This window comes from Ixodes scapularis, unplaced genomic scaffold (genome assembly GCF_016920785.2).
Source record: "Ixodes scapularis isolate PalLabHiFi unplaced genomic scaffold, ASM1692078v2 PGA_scaffold10__122_contigs__length_95168666, whole genome shotgun sequence".
NCBI classification, from domain to species: Eukaryota; Metazoa; Arthropoda; class Arachnida; order Ixodida; family Ixodidae; genus Ixodes; species Ixodes scapularis.
In genome coordinates, this window is record NW_024609836.1 from 54,095,747 (window position 1) to 54,113,298 (window position 17,552).

The 17,552-nt window shown below is 43.0% G+C and overlaps 1 protein-coding gene across 1 annotated transcript; it reads right to left on the bottom strand.

Annotated features, from left to right (window-relative positions):
- Positions 1 to 747: 747 nt before the first annotated feature.
- Positions 748 to 9,201, bottom strand: LOC8038505 (ATP-binding cassette sub-family C member 3-like). The gene is made up of 6 exons (XM_040504398.2): positions 8,890 to 9,201; positions 7,525 to 7,626; positions 7,265 to 7,444; positions 5,865 to 6,023; positions 2,430 to 2,596; positions 748 to 946 (listed from the first exon to the last, which is right to left on the bottom strand). Exons 1-6 carry the CDS (start codon positions 9,199 to 9,201, stop codon positions 748 to 750), a joined length of 1,119 nt encoding a protein of 372 aa, XP_040360332.2.
- Positions 9,202 to 17,552: the final 8,351 nt, after the last annotated feature.

The following is a 17,552-nucleotide window of genomic DNA, read 5'->3' on the forward strand; positions in this document are numbered from 1 at the left end:
GATATCACTCTGCAGCCAAGAAAATTGCAGCATTTGCTGATAAGATCGCCGAAGAACTAATCACGAAGCCCAAGATGGGAACATAATTAGTTACTCTCTAATTTTGTTGAATAATAACGATAATTATATTGACCCATGAAGGGTGGGTTGTACCAGAAAGGGCGGAGGTTTGTATCAGTTGGCCTAGTACACCGAGATAAACGAATATAACAATACATAAATAAAAAATAGTCAGAGACGTCGGAGACTATTGAAAGTAAAATAATATTCAGTTTTTTCACTATATAGCGCTTTTCAAGCACGCTCAGTTGACAACGAACAATCGTAAGATAGAGATCAAATGCGATAATGCGCTGTCTGAACTTATCATTATGTGGAAAGGTACAAATGACCTTCACGTTGGTGGTGACTGAAATGTTTCAAGCCTTATTTTATTTGTACACTGAAGAGAATTATCGCACCCATAGTCCCTTACAAGGTGAGAATGGCATGGAGGAGCTTCAGTTTTTCTGTCTCCAGCGCGAGCTTCCTACATGCACCACGATCGGGCGCGCGCATCCAAATCACGTTGGAGGGCATGGAGCGTGTTCTGGAGGCAACGCGTTCGAACGACACGCTTTGCCGTTCTAATTATTTCAGCGACTACGGTCCCGCTGAAGCCATTTCTTTTAGCGTGCACATTTTTTTATGTCTACATCAATGTTTAAGCAGCCAAATCGGCTTTCAAGCTGGTAGGGAACGGGCCACTCACATGTCGTAATCCAGGATCGTGTGTATACGGTGAGCCACGGTGATGACTGTGCAGTCGACGAAGCTGCTTCTCAGTGTAGCTTGCACCAGGCTGTCCGTGTTGCTGTCCATTTGTGAGGTTGCTTCGTCCAATATCAATACTTTTGGGCGTCGTAGGAGTGCGCGTGCGAGAGAGACTAGCTGACGCTGTCCCATGCTGAATAGATAGAATGATAAATTATTGAGATTAAATCAACTTCTGATCTTGGTTTCGCTTGCCATTAAATCCCGAACGATCGAGCACCCCCGACAGAGTACTGCGCTTATATATAGGGTGGTCCAAGTCACCAGGCTCGATCTAAAATAGACCGTAAAAATCGACGCCTGCACGTAGCTATCTAAACTATTCGTCAAAGGTGTCTTTCACAACTAAGTTTGTTTTTTTGTAAAATTACAAAGCGTAGCTCTCCTTTTGTAAAAAAATAAGGCCAAGAAACTTGCCAGGGTCTACGGCGGGCGTGGCTTCTCTTGTTTCGCGTTTCTGTACAGCTTGAAATGGGTAGAGATTACGTAAAACAAATAAAATGTGTACAGGAAGCATGCACGGCCCTGTCTGGGGGGTGTGGTTTATTTTGAATGAGCAGTGTTTCACAAAAAGAGAATGTAGGGCACGTGTATCTGACGACCCTCGATGTGTGACCATTATATGTTGCACTAATATAGGCGAAGTACTGCGTACAACCACAATCAGCCCAGGCGCTTGGTGTCCAAGAGGGCACAACAAATCAGAGTGATGTTACTTTCTGAGTTTTTTTTTTTTTTTTTTTTTTTGAACAGTTAATATTTATACGGCTGTAAAGCAATAGGGTTTTTGAGTAAAGTGGGAATATATTTAAGCCGTAAAAGAATAGCGCTACCACAGTAGGTTTCGCTTGCGGAGCCGGCAGAGGGCGGGCGGATCGACATCACATTGCCCGCTGATTTTCGGTTTGTAGCCGTGTACGAGGATGATATGCCTCTCCCCGTAGCATGGACAGCGAACTTTTTAATGAAGATTTCATGATATGGCTGGTCCGTATTGAGATCGAGCGTCACTTCTCCAACTGTATTATGACACCGAAAATGAAAACTTAGACTTTATTAGGACGTTTTAGTAGCTTAACTAATAACCTATCTTGGCCCTTTTTTGGAGTCGCCGTCATGACCACCAATTGGTCTCAAGGCCGTACACTGCAAGTTCCCTTTATAAAAAAAAAAAGAAATGCATTTGTTAAAAAAGAATCTGCGAACATAGCAGCGCCACTTTTTCTTTTTACAAGCGCACTTTCACAGCCTCCCAGTAGAATTTGGTATCAGTCGCTATATTCCAAAATTGCACTGGATTCTAGTTATACCATCTCTGGATTTATACGGGATATGCTGGGAACTTGTCATCTGGCCCAAGTGATATCGGACACGTTTGTATGTCTCAAACATTAGCAACTAATTGGCTGTCAGTAATTTTTGTGCCGGTTAAAGTTTTGTTTGTAAAGCGTTGTTCATTAGCGTCTTCATGAACGTGAAATGATCACGGCCACTAATATCTAACAAAGATAAAAAATGTAACAATATTTACTCCTCATTTTCATGTGAATGATGGGCCAAATATACCGTAATAGCCATGCAGGTTTCTCATAAGGTGAGAAAATACAGTATCTCACCTGAGGCTTGCTCCTCCGTTTCCAGTCTCCATAAGCAGCTTGTCTGGATGCGCTGACGCAAATGCAGCCAGATGTGCCTGCTCCAGGGCCTTCCACAAATCTTCGTCGCTGTGTATTCCCTTAGGATCCAAATTGCTCCGCAAGGTGCCTCTCACCAGATTACAGTCCTGTGGGAGAGCGCCTTTAGAGCGAGCGCCACTAGAGCGCCGACGTTAAAGCGCGCGACACGAGGGCACTGCGACAGTAGCGCGCTTGACACTAGAGCGCACGTCACGAGAGCGCATGACCAGTTGAGCGCGCGACACGAGGGCGCACCCGAGTTAAGCGAGCACCGCAAAATGTGGGATGAATCCGAGGCTCCACAGACAGAACAAAATTGTGCGACTCATCGGATCGAATCATTGCTGATTTCCGATTGATTAAAAATGCCCTTAATAACAAAATAAAAATAAAAAGGGTACGACTTTTTCTAACCAACTGTTTACTGGCATCGGAGAGAAAAGGGGGCAATGGAGTGGGGTGGGGCATATAGGTACCTGGAATGTCTTCAGTTGAATGGAGCAGCCAGTCTAAGATTTCTTCACGGTGCTGCGGTGCATGCGCCTCTCGGATATATTATAAAAAATTTAAAATTTTTGCTGTATTTGGTATGTTCTTGACAGACATTTGGGCTCCGATCTATTTGGTGGCTATCTAGACGTCCCTCACATAATTTTAAATAGTATTGTGACGTCCATGACCGCAATGAAGAAAGCTCACTGTTAAAGAACTATTAGTAAAAACACATCGAAGGAAAGCTCAGCGCAATTTGATCGGATGCAGAGCTTTCCAGCCTTTTGACGCATACACGAAAACCTCCCCTGCAAATCTGTGAGATATATTTGAGAATGGTTTTCTAAAATCCTCATTCATTGACGCGTCGGGTACAGTGACTACGTCACCTTCTGCTGTTGAAAGAACACAACCTAAAGGCTATGCCCTTTCTGCATGTCCCAGAAAAGAGCGTACAAAGAAAAAGAATTGTTCATCGCTTCGTCCGTTCTTTAAATTCTAAAGAGCCGTAGCTTCTCTATCTTGGTTCTTAGAAAGCAGACCAATCTTATAGGGTCGAATGAGAGCGCTTTGATTCAGAAATATACGGATACTAAAGTTTTCAGAAATATATGAATATCGAAGAAAAAACCGCAGCACAAACAAATAAAAGTTTGAACTGAAAAGTTTTACACATGATTAGAGACCGAACTTCTACACAAGGACAGAGCCATAGGTAGTAAATTTAAAGTATGGATTGTAGGATTCGTAGGTCAGCTTTTTTTCGACCAAAAAGGCCCAGAGACATAACCAATGCGTCAAATTCTATAGTGGTAAGATTCCGAGAAGCGCATAGGAAATAGTGCCTGCTCCACCGGATGCTGTCGGTCTCACCCCAGCGCTCTATCCCTCTACTACGCTGACATCAACGCCTATTTCATTTTCATTGTCGGCACAAGTTCCCGAATTAAGCGTTCAGTACAGTTGTCATTTTTGACAATGTGAATGGTTGGCCTATGACACTTGGCCCGAGAACTCCTTTCGCGAAATTGATCTTGAAAACCCCAGAATACGGTTAAGCATGTTACATGTTGCTTTTTCTCTTTGGAACGTTTTATAATAATCGAAAATAAAAATTAGTCAGGTAGGTGGTAAGCTTTATTCATTAAAATAAAAGCTAATGAAGCTAAGTCAGCTGTGATTTTTTTTTTAGTGCGGAAATGAACACTACTTGTATTCTTTTTTTTTTTTTTTTTCTGCTGTCAGCGTTTTCTAACACTTGTTGGTTTGTCACACGCAAAAATTTCGTCGACTCATTCGTCATGTCCTTGCTGAATTCCGCGGCATAAATCCCTGCCTATTTCAGATAAAGATCGCGATGTCCAAAAAAGTGGTCGGTCGGGTCGTGCCGCTTGCGCTGGACTGGTTGTGCGCTCTCGTGACGGGCGCGCGCTAATGTCTCTACGCTCTCGAGTCGCGCGCGCTAACGTCGCACCGCTTTCGAGTCGTGCGCTCTAACGTCGCGGCGCTCTCGTGTCGTGCGCTGTAGTGTTGTACAGCTGAAACTAATCATACTCAGAGACAAGCTCCCGGCTGAAAATATTTATCAGCATGTAAACCTTTTACTGCAACACTTCAATAAAATCAGATATAGACGTATAAAATGCAAGTCTCCCATACAGAGACTACGACACTAAAATTCGCCAACAAACACAAAACATTTTGCAATTGCTTGAGTGAAGTGCGGTGTCAAAAAACATATAAGAATAAAAGCTGCTGTTCTCATTCTGTCGGATTTCCAAATAGAACGCAACAATTGCAAAAAAAAAAACCCTGTTAATTTGTCAATATTAGAGCCTATATTTTGTCACCAAAAACGCACGAGCGTACATTAATTGGGGGCTGTTAGGAGAACACAAATTAAACGAAAAAGAGGCATCGTCGTATAGCTAAATAGCAAGCCTAATGCTCAGAAGTGAGATACAGCGATATCACTAAGTAATGTTAATGCGAGAATGATGCCTATTCAACTATGAACGAAACTTGCCCATACTGTTAAATCCCGGAGCCTGAGGATGCGAAAAATGCAGAAGATCAAAAGTCACTATCTCCAAAGTTGTTTGATAATAAAATACTAGGCGGAAACTTCCTCAACACACCACCCTTTTCACACTGGAGAAGTTTTGCGGGAAGATACCTGCATTACGAGAAGTGCGTTGTATAAATCTACGTTCGAGGAAACCGCCTGGGAAATAACCATAAGACAGATTGGGCGTAAAAAATGTACGTGTGCCAGGTATTTTAAGCACAATATTTGCCGGGGCTTAGTTAGGAAGCGAGATGGCTAGTAATGTGGCCATGTAAGGAGAAACTGCGCGATGGACTTCTGAATTGCGATTCTGTGGCAAAATTGGTAAAACATATTAGCTATCGACTAAACTGATGTAAAACTTGTAGCAGATTTATTTTTTATGACGTCACTCGAATTAAATTTACGAACGTCACAGAAATACTAAATGCGATCATATTGAATTGTGATAAAGACGGAGTTGCCAGAAATGTGGATGCAAATTTCGAGCGTCAATTCAAGCCTGGTGGGGTTTAATTTTTTCTCGCACCTGAAACCAAGTTATATGCACATTCGCGCTTTAATTTAGAGGACGGTAAAACACCATCTATTTCTGTCTTTTGGATGGAGCTTGCCGTCGATAAATCAATAAAACATATTTTGCCTACGGGATTCACATTCAAACTCAACATAACGCTTGGGGCAGTGTGGTATACTTCACCACGTTAAAATAATATGCTCTGCTTGGTTGACGGCCTATAGGTGCTTGTTTTCTCTTCTTCAGGCGTGACATGTAAACATTTTAAGAGATCAAAGGTACATTATTAGGGTCTGACCTGAGGGATGACCGTAAGTGAGGAACGCAGTCTGCGCAGCGGTACTCTGCCAATATCGATGCCATCGATGCGAATGTTGCCACTCGTAGTTTTAAGTATCCGCAGTAGCGCCAGCACTAGGGAGGATTTACCGGCTCCTGTTCTTCCGACAACTCCGACCTATATGATGAGAAAGCACATTATGTTGTCCTGTGTGGTACTTGTTCATATAAAGCTTTTAGTTAAGTACTTTGACTAACAGCCGGTCAATTTGATATGGCATGCTGGGTGCAAAAATTGAGATATATTTTCTATACCCTTCGAAGGACATTGCGTATTCATTAACAGTTTCACCGATATATGGATGTTGTTCCATTAGCAGGCAGACCAATTACTTCGGTTTAGGTGAAAATAGTTACGGCGTTTGGAACTTGTTGTATTCGGTTTTTTTTAGGGATTACTGTAAACAAATGGACATTATTTAGCTTTAGTTAGAGCAATCACCTCTGCTTAAAAATGACTCAAAAAGCATGTTTTAGATTATGATTAGAATCTATATATCTAAATTTGACTTAGGTACCAATAAAACGTGAAGTTTAATAATATGTGAGCGACTGTACACCACTAGTATTCTAAAGAAGGGACGTTCCCAGCGAAAACAAATCCTTTATGGATTTTCTTACTTTACGTTGAATGAGATCATTTTGGCTCTTACCACGGGGAGAGTTTGTGTTTGGACGGCGATATAAGTTCTTATAGTCATTATATATAGTATAGCATAGGAAACTGGTAGAGTATTTACTATACCAGTTGACTATACTCTCCAGTATAGTAACTAGACTGGTTAAGGCGAGCGTGTTGTAATTATGAATACTTAAAATATAATCAAACTTAAGGATTTTTACATACAATTACAATCTTTTATTTAGCAACTTGCAGCTTAAGAAAAACGGTGTGTGGTACATCCTCAGCGTCTTATTATTGCTTTGCAGTCAATGCAATGGAGGCCTTAGCTGATAAGAACTCCAAAGAACGTATCAAAAAGCCATAAGCATGAACATGATCAGCAACATCTTAGTTTATTAGAGAGACAGTTCCCATGACTTTTAAAATTTCCTGTGGTGTTCCCGTCACTACGTGTATTCGCAGACTCAAGTTGTTTCAGCGCATTATGAAGCAATTGGGTTTATAGAAGATTGTCGAGATGTTTTTTTTTTGCAAACTGATTTATATCAAACGCATTGCATACCCTGCGTTAGTTTGTGAGATACACGACAAGGACGAAGCGAAATAACGTCGGAAAACAGGCCTAAGAACCTATATCTTTGGAGAGAGCAGCACTTAAACAACTTCCTGAATCTGTTAAAGTTCAGAAGCTATTGTTATTACATATTACAGGGGCATTTGATCTATAGAAGTACCTTTTGGCAGGGTTCGATTACTAGTGTAATTCCTTTCAAGACGTTGGAAAGGACCCCTGGTCTGTAGGATGCGCAGTAGTTCTCGAATTCCACCCGGCCATTTGTAGGCCATTTATTATCGGGATATTTTTCATTTTTTATTTTGAAGTACTTGCCACCGCATCCTGGTTTTGTGTCATCCTGAAAGTAACGTTAACATAATTATATATAAAAAAATGTCATTTGTTGAAAGCTTCTATTGATGAAACAAACTCACGTACCTCTTCGGGGAGCTCAGTGTACTCCAATCCACGCTCAAAGCTAACCAACAATTGCGGTCCAATGAAGAGGACCCAGTTCAAAGACACAATGGTTTGTGGTATCTGTGGCGGAATGAAAGGTTTCTTTTTTTTATAATAATAAGTTACTTTTATACCACATGTAGCAAATGAGGTCACTAAAATAAAGAAACATATATTATAGCACAAAATAGGTAAATGTGTAGAAAGTTGAGGGAGAAATTTACACGTTTATATTAAACATCAATCAGTGGTACTCATTTAAAGTTAGGTCCGTCACAGTCACCCCCCCCCCCCCCCCATAACATGAGTCACAATAAAAAAAAAATAGAAAAAATACGGTGTACAACTTTGTCTTTAATTTTTGTCTTCCATCCATTCAGAGGCAGGGAGAAAAAAAAAAGTGTCGTGACATTTGGTTATCAAAAATCAGATATTTCTCGTGTGTGAGTGTTTTGACAGTTTCGCTGCTGATTTCACCAGCTTATCTTTTTAAGTAAGGACAATTTCTTATAAGGACCTCTCTGACTGTCAATACTATTTGCAAAAATAGGGACCTCTCTGACTGTAAAAACTATTTGCAATAATCAAGAACCAGTCGCGTTTCGTACGAAGATTAGGGAGTGCGCATGAACGACCCTTGCCTCCATTTGAGTTAATTAAGAATATTCGCACACTCCAATGACCTTCCGTTCCAAAGTGTAAAGTTACGCTCTCAAATGTGCATACTGTATTTTAAAATTCCAAAGGATATTAAAAAAGATGTTTTTGAGCTTTTATATTTAGCCTTCTTAAACCTCAAGATCTCGCATTTCATGAATTGCACATACAAGACCTGACGTTCGGATTTTCGAGTTTAAAGAGTGACTATGTGCTAAAATAATTTAGGTATGGGTAGCTTATTTAAAAGTCTGCAAATTGAATTCGTTTATAGCTCAATTTAGGTAAGTCAAGTTAAACATTTTCAGATGAATATTTATATAGTGGGATTTTTTCACACAGAAACATGTATGCAAGGACTGTATAGTAATTGGTTTGGCTTTTCGTCATGATCCCATGTTAAGGTTAAGGTGTATTCGAAAACTGAAATTGGACAGTAGATCGCTCTTTTCATAGAATGCTTCAGTTGCCTTTTTATATATTGTTCTCTGCTTTGTATTTTGTTTTGCGAAATTGGAGATTTACATATGTTTTATCTGGGGTGTCTTTGGCCCTGCTCAACAAGTGCTACATAGTAGAATTCATTTTCTAACTTTAGTCTTTCAATCTTGATGTGATTAGCCAAACACATTTTAGCTTCAAAGTATAGTGACCTACACTAACACCAAGCTCTAAGGAACCACCCACCGACAGAGATGCGCTTAGAGCTAGACCAAGACCACTGGATGATGCGCTGCCGCCACCGGAGGGTTTCCATAACGTGAAGAGGATCGAGGCCAGAACTACAGCAAAGCCGCAGAGATTTCCTAGAGTCCGGCTGAGTCGATAATAGGCGGAGAATGTGGCGTAACCCTCCAGATGGTAGTCGGTCAGATGGCAGAAGTGATTACAGAAGCGCTCCACAACCCCGTAACTCCGTAAGCTGCTGAGAGATTCCATGGACTCGGTCACGTGCTGGAGAGTCCGCGAAAATCTGGTGCTTTCCAGGAACCTCGCCATGTTGGCGGCTCGTAGGATCAGCATCTGCGCAAAATGCCACCACTTTTTCAAAAGGCGACGCCGAAATTTCCGAAAGTACTTTCATTTCATTCGTATATCGGAGCGATATACTTTATAAATTGATAACGACGTTTTATTTTTACCACAGCATAAAACAACGAATATACATAGGGCGGCCTTGAGGAGCAGCACACTTCGCAGGCTTTACAAAATTTGAATTCCAAAAGTATATACATAATATTAAACACGTAGAAATCATTTCGCAAAAAAAAAAAAGGTTATTATTTTTTTTAGCGGAACTAAGATATGTTAAAATAATAAAAATCAAGCATAAACGGCGGTCGTTCATTTTGTATCTTATATACCCGGAACTTTGTCATCTGCAATTTGGTTTCTGAGCTCGCTACCTAATGGCGCGATGAACGCAAAAACGTCCAGAACGCCGCTGTAGAGGGTATAGACAAGCAAGAAATACGTGATAAATCACGTCTTGAACGAAACATGTCTACGATTATGCAGTTCTGTTTGTCATTTAGAAACCAGCAATATTTTATTTTCATTAAAAATAATATAATGCAGACATATGTTTGTTTTATTTTACTGCCTTTTGTTTGCATAGCAGACGACAAAATAAAACAAACTTTCGCCTCTAACATCTATTTCAGTAAAAAAAAAAGTGTCATTATTAAATAAAACAATTTTATCTTTCTTGCTGAGTGGAGTACCTATATAAATACCACAAGCCTCCATTATGTCAGCTTTTGTTTTGACGGTATTAGGCTTAGGGGAACGTCGGCTCATAGCGAATTTTCAATTATCTCAATTATCGTTTGATCCAGGTTTCGTCATGTTATCAAACTTTCGCGTTCTATTCCAACCACTAGCGACACATCCTCATGAAGTCTTATAATTTTGCAATTCATAGTTTATTTATGGGGTCCGGAAAACCCAGCTCTCATTTCTGAGAAACATGCGGTATATTTCGTTTTTTTTTAATAATTATTTTTTGCGATTATTTTTTTGGTCACCAGTCCTACGTTCTCAGTGCTGTTGTGTTCAGCACTCCACCTGGCAGCGAGCTCGCAAGCTAGTGTGCAGACAAAAAAAGGGGTCAATATAGAACATAGGAAATGCGTGGCTGCGGTTTTTGCTTCATTTTTTTAAATATTTAACCACCTTCGCGATGAGCTTGAAAAAATTGGCAGCCACTTTTATGTTCAAAGTTTTATAATGCACGAAATGCCGCATTTCAAATGCAATCGTTTAAAATTTGATAGAACACACTAAACCGTTGTTTTGGAAACTTAAGAGAAACCTGCATTTCAGTTAATTTCCCCTCTACATTGAGTGGGGAAACTAGAAGCATAGATCACAAGGCACCTATTTTTTCGCTAAATTTAGAGGGGAATTCAGACTTCTAAAAGTCGCGTGTCGTAAATTTTCCACTTAGATTCAGTGGGGAAATTGTATTCATTCACGTGTCAAGGGTCGCGAGGTCACGTTAAGCCAATTTCCCCGCTAAATATAGCTTGGAAACGGATGGTGTTTAGGTCACGTGAATTTCCCCTACAATTTAGTGAGTAAATTGTATTGGTGTATAGGTCCAGTGGCTTCAGGACCCGTGACGCCAATTATTTAAACGAGGAATTTAAATTGGGGTATAGGTATCCTTACGTCAGATCACGTAACATCAACTTTACCGCTAAATTTAGTGGGCAAACTGAATTGGTGTATTCAGGTTACTTGACATTATATCACGCGACGTGAATTTTTTCGCTAAATTAAACGGGCAGTCTAGTTTGGAGTATGGATATCATGATGTCAAGTTATAATACAATACATTTCCCGCTAAATTTAGCGGGAAACTGAATTACAGTATACGTCATGTGACGTCAAGTTACGTCACATCGATTTTCTCCCCGACCCTGGCGGGGAACTGAGTTGAAGTATAGTTCACGTGACTTTAGGTCAGGGGAAATCAACTGACATCAGATGACCTAAATAGCAATTCAGTTTTCTTGCTAAATTTAGGGGGGAAAGCACGGATGAACGGACAAACGCGTAATTAGAGCGCAGCTCTTGAGGAGGAGGAGGCAAAGGTACTGAGGGAAGGGTATACCCCTCCTTCCTCCTCCTTACCTCCTCATCCTCCCTGCTACTCCTCCTCTTCTCCATCCTCTTCCTCCTTCTCCTTCCCCTCCTCCTCCCCTCATCCCTCAAGCTCCTCTCCTGTTCTCACCCTCCTCCCCATCCCTCCTCCTCCCTTCTCGTTCCCTTTCCTACTGCTTCTCCTCCTTTTTTTACCCCCACTTCCATCGTTCCCCCTCCTCCTCCGCCCTCCCCTCCTCCCCCCTCCCCTTCGTCCTCCTCCTCCCCCTCCTCTCCCATTCGTCCTACCCTCCTCCTCCCCTCCCCCTCGTCGTCCTCCTCCTCCTCCCCCTCCCCTTCTCTCCCCCGCCGCGAGGGACCCTCGTGGTCACACGTGACGTCCCGAGGGTCCCGCGTGGTGCATTATGGGACATTTCCCATAATGCACCGCGCGGTTACGCCGACGGCGACGGGGACGGCGACGCCGTTCGAGCCGGAAACGGGGGCGGAAGAGCTGCGCTCTAAAAGCATGTGGTGCTTTAAAAATAATCATACCGTTAAAGGCCCGCCCAAAATGTAGAGTTAAATGGTGAACAAATATGGGTTGGGCGATCTTTGAGAATGAGGCCGGAGAAGTTTATCCAGTATTGATAGCCCCCCCCCCCTCTTCCCCCCCTTCTCGTGACAAATCACGTGAAATCTGAACTGATACAGCAGATCGTGGACGCAGCTGATTACCGCTTCTAGGTTCATGGTGGGAGAGACGCGAGAACCCACTACACACACGCTTATCACGGCAACTGATACCGCGCGCGCAGATGGTGGACAGAAATACGCGGCCACCCCCTACGAACACGAATGCGAATGTTGCAACATCGGATACTGCGGATGGCGGACGCAACAGCCTTCGCGTTTTACGGTGCGATAGGCACGCGGGAAATTGCTACTAAATCGCGTATCAAGGGTACCGATATCACACGCGAAGGTGGCAGACAAAAATCTGCAAGAACCAGTTACGAACTCATATGTCAAGGGAAGAGCTAGATACCGTAGATTGTGGACGCTGCAAATTCGCGTATCACACGATAGAAATGAAATCATGAACTGGGAACTCGCTTGTCACAAGTATACCAGATCGCAGATCGCGCGGTTGACTTGATTTCCGTCGGACATCGCGTGATCGATGTCCGGTTTGATTCAGGGAGTGGACTACGTTTCTGAATCGTTATACTACGGATATTCAGCCTAAAAATACAGGATAAGTGATATTTCGAGGGCGGGCGTTCATACGGAATTTTGATAGCACTTTTCGTAAATTGATGTTTGCGTGCCACATTCAAGGTACGTACAGTGGCCAAAGTTTGTATTATTATGAAGCGAGCGTCGACCGCTGGGCCGGCCAGCGCCGTGCCGCGGAGGCGTGCGGCAATACGGGAGAGATTAGGGGCGTGCACACAAGGCTCTTTCCGTTGCGGGGGTCGTCTGCTAGGCGATTCCGTTGACCGCACACAGCCCCTTCTCCGTATCAAAGGAGCGCAGGGGGCTCATTGACATCAATGTTTACCCAACGCCCACCTCTCTTCCCCCTCCCCTCTCTCTTTCTCTCTTTCTGCTTCTTGTATCTGTTGGTAAAACAAATGTGAAGAGCGCGCGCTGGCGTGATACTCGTCTTTCGCGGCATAAACAGTAGCGCGCGCAATGACGCGCGGTTTGTGCTACACCACGTGAGCAGTATCACGCAAGCAAGCGCTGTTCAGATATTAGAGCGCAGCTCTTATGGCCCCGTTTCCGGCTTGAGCGGCGTCGCCATCGGCGTAACCGCGAGGTCACGTGACCCCCCAAGGTCACGTGACCCGCCCAAGGTCACCCCAAGGTCACGTGACCCCTCTCAAGGTCACCTCGAGGTCACGTGCCCCAAGGTGACGGGACCCCTCCCAAGGTCACCCCAAGGTCACGTGACCCCTCCCAGAGTCACCCCAAGGTCACGTGACCCCCCGAGGTCACGTGACTCCCCCTCCCCGAGGTCGTGTGACCCCCCAGAGCATTTCGAAAATGAGGGGAGGAGGATGAGGAGGAGGAGGAGGTTTACCTTCCCCTCAATACCCTTCCCTCCTCCTCCTCCCCCCCCCCCTCAGTACCCGTCCCTACTCCTTCGTCCTCAAGAGTTGCGCTCTAATTCGGCGTTAAAGGGAGCTGTAAACGGCTTTGACTCCTTTTGCTAAAAGGCGATAGGCTCTGCCAGCAGATAAGGAGCAGGGGTTCTGTGCGGGCAGCGCAATATCCTAGCAGACGACACTCGCAACGGAAAGAGCTTTCTGCGCACGCGCCTAATCTCTCACGTATCGCCGCACGCTTCCAACACACGACGCCGGCCGGCCCGCCGGTCGACGCTCGCTTGATATTATTAAAAATATGGCCACTGTACGTTTGGAATTTGAATTATTCAACACGGCCGCTTCTTGTATATCTAAATAATGAAGTGTGCTGTAATAATATGACATGCTGGGATTTCGAAATATTACATAACTTTATAACATTTCATGACATCATGTTATTACTTGACACCTTGACGTCAAAATTATGCAAGAATATAGATTCTAGGGGCTCTAATGCTTATACGACTTTAACCTGTGTGTCGGTCAAGCGCAACTTTCAAGCGTAACGAGTCGCTTTTCTTGTAAACCCCAGCCCTCTAACATATTTTGTGTGATTTGTTCCGGTAAAGAACAAGCCAAATAGCTTTTATGCAAAACAAATACTTTCAAGCTCTGCTGTCATCTGCGTTTTATTCACAATTGTTACGTACCATACCAATACCAAAGGTGACCAGGGCACTCGACCCCACAATCATGATCCCAGGTGCCTGAATTCCGGCTGCAATAAGCTTGGCAACCGTCAATAATGTAGCCTGGATGAACTGCTTTCCAAACAGGTACAACCTGGAGTCTACAGCGTCCAGATCCACAGCAAATCTATTGAGGATTCTTCCACGGGGATTGGTGTCAAAGAAGGACACAGGGCTGAAGAGGACGTGGCTTAACATCTCATTGTGAAGATGCACGGAGAGCTTCCTACTGCCAAAGGCCAGCAACAGTCCACCCACACTCCGGAATAGCACTGCGAAAATAGGATGAACAAGAAAGAAAACCCTAATTTCCAAATAGGACGCTAACACATATCACTGCAGGGTGAGTTCATTCATTTCTCTTGTTTCTGTGCAGAAATAAGGCATACTTCGCACGTCGTGCCTTCTGAATGTGCGCCAAAAACAAGAGCAATAGAAACGAACATCGCGGAATGGTTGCCTGGTATACCTCGCGTGACGCAAGTTTTTGTTGTTCATCTGTTTGACGCTTTGACATGTCTTTGTTAGTTAGTGCAACACTGTGTTAAAATTTAAAGTCAAAGTGGTCAATCAGATTGGAGGTGAAATCGTTCTTAAGGTTACGGTGCATTTACGTAAGCTTAAGAGGGAGTGTAGCAGGCGCGTATTTCAGACTTGTGGATACTTCAGCGTAATATTATTGTACATCAACCATTTTTCTAGAAGTCAGTGTTACATAGAAATCTATGGTCGCCGAAATGCAGACCAAGCTTAGACTGGTCTAGCTTTATGAAAGAGTATAAAGTATTTGCAAAAAGTGGTTAAAATCAATGGGCTCTCTGAAAAATTGTGAATACTATTTGCTTCCATGGGTTTCTGTTTTTCATAACAACCGGTAAACGCATAATAAGGTTAGGCTATGATCACGGCCGTACAAGTCTATGCTTTGGCAACGTTAATTAAAACAAAGTCCGAATGCATACAACTTAAGAAAGCATCATATTTTAATGAGGTGACCGTAGTTAACTACAGAGGTGGTTTGTTTTGAGCCGCGGGACTGTTAGGTGTGTGGAAACTGATTCCAAGAGCACTATAGAATCGCGCAAGGTAAAATATGTAATACTCTTTTACTGGTTTGAGTTTTGTTAATTTCAATTGCAACATCAATAAATCATCGATCAAACTTACGACAACTAATTTAGCAAGATCTTCAGTATCCTAGAATAAGCAATGAATTGCAGTATATATTTCGAGTGCATCATTTATGTATTTTAATTTAAACGTTCTGTAGTAATGTGGTCAGTTCAGCTAGTTGGTAAGATGACATCATCATAAAAACAGTGCACAGGCAATGCGGAAGAGAAGAAACCAGGACACAGAGCGCTGACACACAACTGGTGTATTGTGAAATGAATAAGAAGACGAATAATCATAAATGAAGCACACGCACAATAAACTAAGACATCAAATATGCAATACATAGGTTGGGAGTCAGCGCTCTGTGTTTTCTTCTCTTCTTCACTGCTTGCGCGTTCTTTTTAATATTTTAATATGATAATGCTTTTTTGTATTATATACACACTTATTTTCAGTGAGACTCGATTCGCAGCCAAATATTAATCTACCAGTATATGTACATTTTGGTAAAAATTAAAACAAAAAACGTCTTTGGGATGATAGACCATTCTAATATTTGCCCACTGCGCTTTGCCATCTTAGTGTACTGGGTAGCGGAACGCACCGGAACATGTTAAGTTGCAACTCTTCCTTTATAGCACGTTGCTTTCATCTAAAAAATATCAGACAACGCGAATGCCTGAACATGTCAGTGACTCAGCATTTGTTGCCGGGGTGATGCGCGCTGTAATAATAAATACCGTCAGAGAGGCAAAGGAAAACAAGTCCCCTCTCCCAGCCATGGCCTCCAGATTCCCCTTGAACGTCGGAATCCGTCCACTTCTTGATCCATATCAATTGCCACGCTAACGCAGCGCCGCTTCCCAAGAAGAACAGGAGTGCTAGAGGCGCATACACTCCATAGAGGCGCACAAGAGACCTGGCTACCTCCAGCGCACTCTGAAAATATATAGACAGCTAAAGTAAGCACAGGAGAAAGGCAATGATTGCAATAATTTAGTGTTTAAAATGCCTTGCGTAAGATCTAAAATTGTATAAACCTGCATTTCTTTATATATTGTTTATGCCATTATATGTGAGTTCTTGGTGTTGTGGGTGCTCATCGAGCTTCCAGGACAATCCTGAATCTAAACAGACTTAGTTCCCATACAAAAATATCCTATGGTCGGCTATAGAAAATCCTTTCTATGGTCGGCTATAGAAAATTGGCCCAATCGGCTTTAGCTTTTTCTATGGCTGTCTTTAGCTTTTTCTATGGTCTTGCCTATGGGCGTCTTTAGCTTTTCCTATGGCTTTATCACTGGTTGGCTATAAAAGTCTTTAGCTTTTTCTATGGCTAGCTAAAGAATTCTTCTATGGCTTTCTTTAGCCGGTGCGCTATAGACGTCTATAGGGATTCCTTTGGTTTCTTTAGCCAGCAGGCTATAGATTTTTCTTTGGCTTCTTTAGCCAGCAGGCTATAGCTGTCTATAGATTTTCCTTTGGTTTCTTTAGCCAGCAGACTATAGACTCTCCTTTGGTTGCTTTAGCCGTCTATTGCTTTTAGAGCGCAGCTCTTAGGGGCCCGTTTCCGGCTTGAGCGGCGTCGCCGTCGGCGTCGCCGTCGCCGTCGCCGTCGGCGTCGCCGTCGGCGTCGGCGTAACCGCGCGGTGCATTATGGGTAAATTTCCCCGCCAAACCTAGCGGAAAAATTTCCCCGCTAAATTTAGCGGAAAAATTTCTCCGCTAAACCTAGCGTAAAAATTTTCCCCGCTAGATTTAGCGGAAAAAATTCCCCGCTAAATCTAGCGGAAATATTTCCCCGCTAAATCTAGCGGAAAAATTTCTCCGCTAAATTTAGCGGAAAAATTTCCCCGCTAAATCTAGCGGAAAAAATTTCCCCGCTAAATCTAGCGGAAAAAATTTCCCCGCTAAATCTAGCGGAAAAATTTCCCCGTCAAATCTAGCGGAAACAATTTTCCCGCTAAATCTAGCGGAAAACTTTCCCCGCTAAATCTAGCGAAAAAAATTTCCCCGCTAAATCTAGCGGAAAAAATTTCCCCGCTAAATCTAGCGGAAAACTTTCCCCGCTAAATCTAGCGGAAAAAATTTTCCCGCTAAATCTAGCGGAAAAATTTCCCCGCTAAATCTAGCGGAAAAAAATTCCCCGCTAAATCTAGCGGAAAAAATTTCCCCGCTAAATCTAGCGGAAAACTTTCCCCGCTAAATCTAGCGGAAAAAATTTCCCCGCTAAATCTAGCGGAAAAATTTTGGTCACGTGACCCGGGGGGTCACGTGACCTGGGGAGTCACGTGACCCCCTC

Bases quoted from the DNA above. Each gene is read 5' to 3' on its own strand.
- LOC8038505 (XM_040504398.2), bottom strand. From the start codon at position 9,201: ATGGCGAGGTTCCTGGAAAGCACCAGATTTTCGCGGACTCTCCAGCAC. The intron at 7,627-8,889 runs GTGGGTGGTTCC...ATTCCGCCACAG, and splicing joins CTCTAAGCGCATCTCTGTCG to ATACCACAAACCATTGTGTC. The intron at 2,597-5,864 runs GTCAGACCCTAA...GCTCTCCCACAG, and splicing joins CACTTACGGTCATCCCTCAG to GACTGTAATCTGGTGAGAGG.